The sequence below is a fragment of the Eucyclogobius newberryi genome, unplaced genomic scaffold (genome assembly GCF_026437365.1).
Source record: "Eucyclogobius newberryi isolate DKJ021-1_F unplaced genomic scaffold, fEucNew1.0.hap1 SCAF_5, whole genome shotgun sequence".
In the NCBI taxonomy this organism is placed as follows: domain Eukaryota; kingdom Metazoa; phylum Chordata; class Actinopteri; order Gobiiformes; family Gobiidae; genus Eucyclogobius; species Eucyclogobius newberryi.
Window position 1 is genome coordinate 10,181,230 of NW_027316167.1, and position 10,574 is coordinate 10,191,803.

Consider the following 10,574-nt stretch of genomic DNA (forward strand, 5'->3'; position numbering starts at 1 on the left):
ATATACAATACACACAATTTAAACATTTATAAAACATAATATAATGGCGTTGCCAGGTATTTTTAGTCTTCAAATAAATATTGTGTAGATTAGATGACCTTTGACACAGTTTAAAATCAGAATGCAAACAGATAAAAACATAAATAATCATTACAAACAGTACATTTGCAGTATATTTACTTGGTAACCGTTATGTAATTACCCCTGCCAATAACATTATAAACTTCAGCAGAACAATGGGGATAACGTAAGTAAAACGTAAATATAATGTTAATAATATTTTGGTGAATTGTGTAGTCGAACCTGCCACACACTGCAATTCGACCTGCACGTCTTGAAAAGCACTTGGGCATTTGGACTTTTAGCATGTGCTTTCTATACGTCTCGCTGACCTACTTCCAGGACTTACATAAGAGGCTTTCACAGAGGAGTACGAAACCGCCAAACTGATTTCCTCCATTTCCAGCCAGGACACACCCTCCACTTGGTCTAAACTTGCTGAGTTGCATCATAACCTCATTCACGTCGCATTGGCACAGGAAAACCGAGCAAACGCAAATACTCTATAGGTTAAAAACATGGGTCTTTGGTGTGTAGCTTGGGGTTTGGGATTTGTGCACGAGAACATTTTGTCCTGTTTCTTTGGCACGTCTGACAGGAACACTTGTAGGCGGCGGTGGAGGGCTGTGACGAGCGCCGTGCAACGTGGTTCATTTACCTTAAAGGGGAGATAAATTACTTTTCACCTGCTTGTGCTTGTACTAGGTCGAATATGTGGCGAGGCGACACTCTTCTTCAGGCTATATCTGGCAATGTCACTTGAAATAACTGTTTAAAGCCATACATTCCAGGTAAAGCAGTAACATCTCACTATTGTAGAGAGGGAACACTTTGGACACCTTGTAATCACACATATTAAAGGCTTTGTTCAAATAAATTGTCATATAATAGTTATACATTATACACACTGGCTATAGTTGTAGTTAAATGGAACTAATATTATTGTAAGAATAATACAAATGTAATTAAATTTTTTGGCAGAATCTTTGGGTTTAATTGGCAAAAATGAACCACTGCTACATGTTATTATTGCGTTTTGATGCCTGGTTTACTGTTGTTTTGCTGTTTAGGCGTTGTCCTTCAAAACCAGGTCATAATAAACAGTAAAGTTGTTATGCGTGGCTAGACTCTGGACTTATCTTCATCGGTGTTATAATTAGAGACACTTAAAAGACCCTCCAACCACAAACTGTTCACATCACGTTTAAGGAGAGTGACATTTTTGCAACAATGAATTAATGTATAAACCAAGTGACTTGAAAGTAGCACATACAAAATCTACTAAAAGTATATAAGTACCTGTTTATAAATGGACTTTTAGAGTAAAAATTAAAAGTATTTCACACAGATTTTGAGAACTATTAAAGTGTCAGAAGTCGTGATCTGGATACAAAGAATTGTTTGTTTAAAGTTGGCACGTCAACTCAAATTATGAACGTGCTAAAAAATAAAAATCTCTTATTTCAGGTGGTCTCAAACAGTGAAGAAAAGTACTTTTTACTTTCTAATCCTGTAGCTCTCAAATGTAGTGAGGTAAAAGTAAAAGCTGTAAAACTACCGACACATTGTTTAATTTTTGACTTACTATTTTCCACCACAGCCCAGAATACACAAAGAATACATCAAAATGTACAACAAATTAAACTGACGATTAAGGACATTATAACTGACATATAGAAAATGGGAATCACATTTGAGCTCAACTTGAAAATTGACAAATTTGACCAAATGGGACCTTTAATTTGGACTGTGTGCCTTAATATTCTTTTCTTTGGATGTTCCCTCTATTTTATTTGAATTTTATGTTGTATTTAATTTATTAGTTTTAAATTTAGAAAAACAGAAGGAAAAAAGAAAACTAGATCAGTAGGAGACATATCATTTTATATTAGATCAGTGATGAAAAAGCATAAATAAATAGCGACTCTACTCACAAATGCTCATTTATTTACCTTTAGCGTTCAAGTGAGATTTGGCCCAAACTGCCCTCTGACACATCGATTTCCTCTCTGCACTTTCACTTTTGAACCCGACTGCGTTTTGGATAAGGTGGTGTACTTGGAGGTCACGGGATCAGCGTTAATCTGTGCCACATGACGCCTTCGGGAGCGCGATAGCGACCGTATGAGACTCGATGTACCCAAACCAGAAGATAAAATGCCATTTTAATGACGTGTGCATTGACAGATTAAGCCACTTTTTATGCAAGAAAGCTTTCTATGATGTAAAGTCTATGTAGGAAATGCTCCCAAAGCCACCAGGCAAGAAACAGCTTTTCACTTTGACTTCATTGTAGTTGATAGGAAATTAACATGTCCCAAAAGCAACAGATTTCTCTTTTTGCTTAAGTACCTCAGATCACCTTTTGCTTCTAAACTTGAGACATTCACAAACGTTAAACCTGGTTATGTCCTTTAGTGACGCCATTGAACGTGTTATATTGAAAGAATTCTGCATTTGCGATTTGACCTGCTAAATTTGTATTATGTGCACTGTGACTTTTCTGAGCAGGCTTTCCACAGATCTGACCTGTACAGTCAGTCCAGCCAAAACACTATAGATCTTAATGAACGCAGACAGAACTGAGCTGGATGTAAAATGCAATAATCACAAGAAATGACATTGGAGGATAATTTATTGACATACAGCCAAATGCAAGCCCCCTCTTTAACATATCCATCGTCTCGATAATAAGGCTGAAATAAGCAATAAATATGGTTGGTATAAAATTAAAAAAAAAAAAAAAAAAAAAAAAAAAAGCAGTTTGTTATGCCGTTTTAAACATTTACAAAAAAAAAAAAAAAAAAGCAGTCAGCCAAAGAGCTGCCAGGTATTAACTTAAGGCTAGCGGTGGTGTTGCTTCTTGCATGTTGGATATACAGGCTGTATGCTCCTCTTCGCCGCGCTCGGACCTGCACAGGAACAAAACACACCAATTATAAATGAGTTTATAATATGCGAGCTGATGACAAAGGGATTTTTTTTACCATAGTCGTTAGTGAGATTTTTGGATGTTATTGAGGATTTCGCCATAGACAAAGTTGAACAGCTGTTCCTTTGACTTGGTTCCATCTAGCTGCGCTGTAAAGGCAAACATGGTTAATGCATTATAAACTAACTGTACGAGCCTCTGAATATTCAACAGGGAAAAGGCGATCGAAACCGCTTAAACATTTAATCGTGCGAGCTCAGACTTGAGGATTGAGATTTTGTTTGAGACTAAATTAAAAAGAGATCTTATTGAAAAGTGAGATTGAAGTCAATGTCTTTACGTCTTTATGTAAAAGTGATGCCAAATAATTAGTATTGTTGCAATTTCTACAAGGAACTGATAGCTTTGCTATACTTAACAGTTGAGCTTCGCCTAATTGGAGAACGATTTTTTAAACACAATCAAATCACACAAAACACTAAAATGGCCATTCACTAGCGCAGGGGTTCAAAACTAGGGTCGTTTACAATGAAACTAGAATTTACAAAAAAGCTAGAACAATGAATTAATCAGTATTAGAGCAGATTATTAATATTCTGTTCACTGTGGTCTCCAATATAATTCATCTTCATTTGAATGCAGCAGCAGCAGCTCATGTGTCATTAACAGGTCTGGACCAGTAAAACGTACCAACATCAACTCCAGATGTCTCCATGATGGTCTTATGCTTCAGGTACATGGGCCAAACGTGTCCGTCGAACAGGCCCGGTGGATCTGGGAAGCTGTAGTTTCTTGAGCTACAAAAGAAAAGACATTGAACAGTGAAACCAGGACATGAGACAACAGCTTTAAGATCGACTTCCCTAATTTGACCAAGTTATAAATAGTAAAACAAGACTTTGTACACATTCCTGTTGCGCTTAATCTTCTTTGGTACTTGAAAACAGTTAGACAAGTTACTGAATGGATTGAGACATTAATAAAACAGAAAAGTACAAGTGACAGGGGATTCATGGAGGAGCATTAGTAAGTATGAAGATTAGGCAATACTCTGCAATTGGTCAATTCGATGCTAGATTTACCAACTCAAAATGTTACTTTAGTTTATCTATCAAAATCCGTAAGTTTTAGTAGACAATTTATTTTAACTAATGAATTATATTGCGTTGCAACAGACATGTTTATTGGTTGTAGTTTGTTTTTTGCTCTTGTTTGAGCCTCTGGGACTGAAAAGTGCAACTTGGACCTACAGGTAGCCTCTTTAATTTATGTTTAGTTTGTAATATTTGATGAAAATCTCAGTACTTTAGTTAATGAAAAAATGACATAATTTTAGCTGACAAATGCATATAATTTTAGTAGTAGTTTTTTGTCTTGTCTTTGGAGTACTTTTCATTTAGTTTTAGATTGCAAAAATAGGACCTTGACAACATTTTGAAAACAGGAGAATAAAAATGACTCAAACATGTAGAAACACTGTAAATACAACATTGAGTGGCTAAAAGGAGAAGGGGACATAATTATGACATGGTTAAAGCAGTTTAAAGTCCATTCAAAATGGAGTGACAGGTGCACTTACCACCTCCTCTTTTTGCATTCGTCGTACGGGATGGAAATGAAGTAACGCTGGTTTAACACGTCGATCAAAGGTCTAAAGAGGACACAGACGGTAAGATTCAGCATTATTTGTCCCTCTAAACCAAAGAAACGCCGAGTCCACGCGCCAAATTACCCGTAGGTGTAAAGCAGGAAGCCTTCCACGATCAGGATGTGCGTCTCCTCGTCCTTTTGGTTGGACTTGGGCACGATCTCGTCATCCAGGGTGTTGTTGACGCCGTGAGACTTCTCGAACTTCACCGGGTTGTCCAGCCACGCGTAGATGGTACTCATCATGGCGTCCATGTCCAGGGCGGCGAGGACTACGGGGGCGGGAAGAAAAAGGCCAAAGTGTGTGAGGAAATGACACACGACGATGAGAAAAATGTGCACAGATGAGGCATGCACTCAGATGGTTAGCACACAACAGAACAGCAGGGATCACAAGCCAGGATTGTTACAGTCAAGTTCAATTATGTATTTTTTTCATCTGCAGTGAAGATATGAGCCAAGACTCTGCTCTGACCAGTGTTCAAATCTAAGCTCAAAACTGTTCTGTTTAGCTGTGCCTGAGACAAAGGATTTTTGTAATCATTTTCATGTCTTTTAATGGCTTCTCTGGCTAGAGATGTCAAGAAAATCCAGATAAAAGCCATTATAAGAACTAATAAATAATGTGACAATTTTATAAGTGTTTTGGTAATATATATATATATATATATATATATATATATATATATATATATATATATATATATATATATATATATATATATATATATATATATATATATATATATATATATATATATATATATATATATATATATATATATATATATATATATATATATATATATATATATATATATCTATCTCTAGTTTGAACGATTGCGAGTTAATTTTCATAAAGCTGGTGTAAACTTGAGGAATAGTAGTTCACAAGATTGAATGAAAATTAAAGATTTCACTGTGGACACGGTCTCAGTTGTCGCGAATAATCGTTAAATCGTGACGTTTCCCCCCCAGAAGAATCTCCTTCTGTATTATTAAAGTGATTGCTTATCTTCAATCTGCACTCCTCTCGTAAAAAGTCTTAATTGCAGTTTTAAGGCATCTTTTTCTGTCCAAGGATTGTCAAATTACATTGTGTACAAATTGCTGACAAAAAAAAAAAAAAAAAAAAAAACTTCAGCACTGTTTTATTAGGAGCCATTTCTGGTTAACATTAGGCTAAAAACATAAGTGGTATCCTTAAATTAAATAGTTGAAGAGAACACTGGCTCGAACCTGTACAAATTAGAATACTTAAAAAAACTTACTTAAATAAGATGGTAAACGTTTTTGGTTTGAACTAGTCAGTAAATTAGTTCAACAATGAATTAATGTGAAGAGTCAGTATCAGTTAAAGGTCATAAAACAATTTCAGATAAGATTGCATTTATGTAAACTATGCAATGTTTACATACGAGTTTTAATGGGTAAACAGGGAATTCACTCTGATCCGTTTTTTTGTTGGCTCAAAACAAAGCCAAAAAAACAAGCAAATAGTGACAGAAACGTCTTCTATAACAATCCTGGTTGAACAAACACACAAGGTCCCCACAAAACCCAAGCTTACCATCATACTGCTTAAAGCCATCTTCGCCAACTTCAATTTGATCTTGTGGCTGAAACATACATCGATAAAATGTACCGAAGCACATACTACGGTAGTACTACTACTTCTCCTACCATTTCCTTTAAGTCTGTCTTTAAAGGAGAGCTCTGACACATAAGAGCACATTGTACAGACACTATATTTAGTAACAAAGGAAGCCGAGCCTTTTTACAACCTAGCCACAATCCCTTCACTTTTGAAACACGTGGCATTTGGGTCAAACTCACCTTGAAGAAGTCGTCCTGGTGCACAACGCAACAGTTCGGCAGGTTCTTGATCAAACTGTTGGTGAGGGTGGTTTTCCCTCCGTTGGTAACACTGCAACAACAACAACAAAGTCATAAAAGTGTCACAAAATGTTCATATTTAAGGTTGTAACGCAGTAGTAGATCATATAACGGATCGTAAAAAGTTTCCGTGACAGTGTAGTGAAAGCTGTTGGAATTTCTCAAAATCACAATTGAATAGTTCTTTTCAGGTCAAGATTTACAAAATTGTAATGCATTATCAGACATGCAAGACCTATCAATTTCCACAAACGCACACAATTTAGAGCTGAAACAATTAAACCGATTAATCACAACTAAACGATTATCGGCAGAACACTGACTAATTTAGAAGCCCAATTAAATTATTGTCATCTTAAAACAAAAAGTGTACATTTAAAATTAATGAAATTTCCCCATGTGGGACAATAAAGGAATATCTTATCTTAGGCATTGATGGACATATGGCCTACAATTGTTGCTCAACTGAGATTGAGGGAAATGCACTCTTCCCATGGCAAATTATACCACTTCCCTTGGTGATTTCAGGCCATCCTGCCCAACATTACAATTTGAATATGCTTTTGTATATTACAATTTGAGTGAAGAAATGCAATTGTACACTTTTCTCATTACATAACCTAAAATTTAAGCTCATCATAAAAGGGTGGGTCTGGAGCAAGCAGTGTCTTCTGCATTGTAGATACGGTCAATGTCAACAAACGCCTCCAAGACCCGGTTATTACAGCACAATACAGTCTTTTTCATTGATATTGAAGACTGTGGCGGTCCATACACAACCTGGACTTCACATTGGAGTCACTAAAGTCACACGTTGTAGCCCATTTTACTTTAAAACATTCAAAATGAATCATACTGTGCAGAAATGACTGTTTAACATTACATTTAAGCAATAAAAGCGACATTTCTACTCAAAATTCCAATGAGATTTAAATACGCGTTTTCAAAAGGATATTATTTGTGCCATTACAGAGGTCTACCGCGAAATTAAAGTAAAGAGTGGGTTAAAAAAAATGCATAATTGTTGCGTTTTCTGATCGTTTTCATTGAACAAACCGATGCATTTCCGTGTTGGTCTTGAGACACGTGTAGTAGGCCCCGACGTGCTTAGCCGCTTTAGCCGCTTTAGCCGCTCACTCATTCTCTATGGGGAAAACGCACTCACCCGCCGATGCCGATAATGTACTTCATGATTCTTTGTAGCTTTTCTGGTGATCGTATGGAAAGGTTCAAAAAGTCGCCGTTGAAACCAGTGAACGGACGGAAGAATACTTAAAAAGAGAAGGTTACAGCGGTCAACTACTTGATTCCTCCATGGCACCTGGGTTGAGTTTTAATAAGGCAGAGCACGGAGCGTGGTCACTCGGACGCGTCTTCCACCCGGAGAGGATGTGCACGGCGCAAGGGCTGCGAGACATACCGGGACCGAGGGTTGTGATTGGATATTTAAGCACACACGCCCGCGCGGAAAGCCCCGTGCAGCCAATCAGAGGCGAGAGGGGCCACAAAGACCACGCCCTCACTACGAGCACACCGCAGGAGGAGCGCGCGCTCTGTGCAGGAGCCACACTGGACTGAGCGTGGAAATGACGTCATCAAATGTGCACAGCGGACAGAGCCGGGCACCATGTAGACACTTTCCTCTTTAAGTTATCTTTACTCAGTTACATTTACTCAGTGGTCTTTACTCAGTTACTTTTACTCAGTTAGATCTACTCTGTTACATCTACTCATCACGTTTACTGTTACATTTATCCAGTTAAGTAACTGAGTAAAAGTAATTATCTTATCTTATCTTAACTTTTACTCAGTTACTTTTACTCAGTTACATCTACTCAGTTACACCTACTCATCACGTTTACTGTTACATTTATCCGGTTATCTTTACTCAGTTACATTTACTCAGTTACTTTTACTCAGTTACTTTTACTCAGTTAGATCTACTCAGTTACACCTACTCATCACGTTTACTGTTACATTTATCCGGTTATCTTTACTCAGTTACATTTACTCAGTTACTTTTACTCAGTTACTTTTACTCAGTTAGATCTACTCAGTTACATCTACTCATCACGTTTACTGTTACATTTATCCAGTAATCTTTACTCAGTTACTCAGTTGCATTTACTCAGTTACTTTTACTCAGTTATATTTACTCAGTTACATTTACTCAGTTACATTTACATTACGTTTACTCAGTTATATTTACTAATTTACTCGTTTACTGTTACATTTACTCAGTTACTCCAGTTACATTTACTCAGTTACATTTACTGTTACATTTATCCAATTAAATTTACTCAGTTAATCATTTACTCAGTTAAACTTATACAGTTACATTTAGTCTACTCAGTTATGTTTACTCAGTTACATTTACTCTGTTACTATTACTCTGTATGGTACTGGTCAGGAGATGAGCAGTCAGACATGACCCCAAAGCCAAAGAGTTCAATCTTAGTTTCCTCAGACCAGAGACAGACCAGAGACTGTTGTGTCTCATGGTCTGAGGGTCCTTCAGGAGCCTTTTTACAAACTCCAGTCATGTGCCTTTCACACTTTCATAAGATAAGATAAGATAAGATAATACTTTATTGTCCCACATGGGGAAATTTCATTGGTGCAACGCAGGTAGATACAGAAGAACAGATCACTTATAGGAAGTCTGAAAAACACTTTCAGTAGAGGATCTCCTATAAATAAATAAAAACTCCCATAGACAAATAAATAAATAAATACATAAATACCATTGCATGTGATCACGACCGACATACAGGCCGGATTGGTGGAGCTGCAGAGATGGTTGTAAAAAAGTATTTGGGGAAATTAGTCGAGTAACTGTCTGGACGTAACATCTGGTTTAGAAATGATAGATTTGGAAGGACAAAATCTTAAGTAATGCACAGAATTATGGACGTTTCAGATCATATAGATCACAAAAACATATTAATCCGTTATTTTATATTTTGACACGACAAACAGACAGGAATTTGAAATATTGTCTCTTATGTTTGCCTGGGACAGTGAGCTTCAAGGTCATTTTCACCAGTGCTCATGGTCAGTTTTCCTAAATGGACTGTTATTGTTTTCAGAAGTGTCATGTCTGTACAGTGTGGGTCGTTAATGAAAACACATTGTTCACCGACTCCGCGTAAATATTTTGGATGTTGAGACTAAGCCCTTTTGGTTTAACACATTCTTGGTCATTTGTACCACTGTTCTGGGCGAGCCTCGCTTCAAAAACAGAGCAGCCGCAGGACTTTTCCTTAAACCGCCTGCGTGGATACACCCTTTGCATGGTTAGTGTCTGCATAAACTATTACGTTTAGGGGAATAAATAGTGTGTGAGTCGTCTGCTTTTGGACTCACCGTGTGTTTGGACAAGTGAATGACCCGGTATTTCCAACTGTATGTGCAAAAGGCCCTAATATTGCATTAGAGGCGAACTGAAAGTTTGGATGGAGCAGACACAAGTCCCGGCGTCAAACTCAAACAATAATAAATAAAAGATGCATCTGGATTTAGTGGTGGGACAAATCTTCCTATGGGCTTATTTTAAAGTTTAAAAAGCAATGATTTTTAAGGTTAATTCCTCATGAGCGAGTTATTCTCTGTATTTGACACATCCTTCTGTGCTGCTGAGGTAAAGTCATCACTGTGACCTTCTTGCTGTGAGGTGTGAGTGCTAACCCCTCTGCCACTGTGCCACATTTACATTTTGGAAGGAAAAATTCAAACTTACAGTAAGAAATATTACCGGGTTTGTTACAGTGATGCTAGTTGTAGTAGTAATAGTATGCTGTCTGTGTTTTAGAGTCTGTACAGTTCAGATTATTATGATCAAAATACGATTACAATTGTTTTTTATAGTTGACTAGTCACAATCGTTGCAGCCCTATAGTTGTAATGGTTGTAAGGTGTAGAGGGGTGGGCAATATTGACAAAATTGATTATCCCGAAACTTTTTTGCATCATCTCTAACAACATTCAGACAATAACGTCAGGAATGTGCAAAAATATACCTGTAAATATCTTGGGTGAT

At 37.0% G+C, this 10,574-nt stretch overlaps 1 protein-coding gene across 2 annotated transcripts; it reads right to left on the minus strand.

Moving 5' to 3' along the window:
• Nucleotides 1-2,677: 2,677 nt before the first annotated feature.
• mibp2 (muscle-specific beta 1 integrin binding protein 2) lies at nt 2,678-7,968 on the minus strand. 2 transcript variants are annotated; one of them, XM_072464916.1, is made up of 8 exons: nt 7,701-7,968; nt 6,476-6,566; nt 6,210-6,258; nt 4,725-4,911; nt 4,572-4,643; nt 3,683-3,789; nt 3,048-3,141; nt 2,678-2,972 (listed from the first exon to the last, which is right to left on the minus strand). In XM_072464916.1, the coding sequence occupies exons 1-7, from the start codon at nt 7,724-7,726 to the stop codon at nt 3,056-3,058; spliced, it is 618 nt and encodes a 205-aa protein (XP_072321017.1). In that variant the 5' UTR covers nt 7,727-7,968; the 3' UTR covers nt 2,678-2,972; nt 3,048-3,055. The 2 variants fall into 2 exon arrangements, with proteins under 2 accessions (XP_072321017.1, XP_072321018.1); XM_072464917.1 differs by lacking the exons at nt 6,210-6,258; nt 7,701-7,968.
• Nucleotides 7,969-10,574: the final 2,606 nt, after the last annotated feature.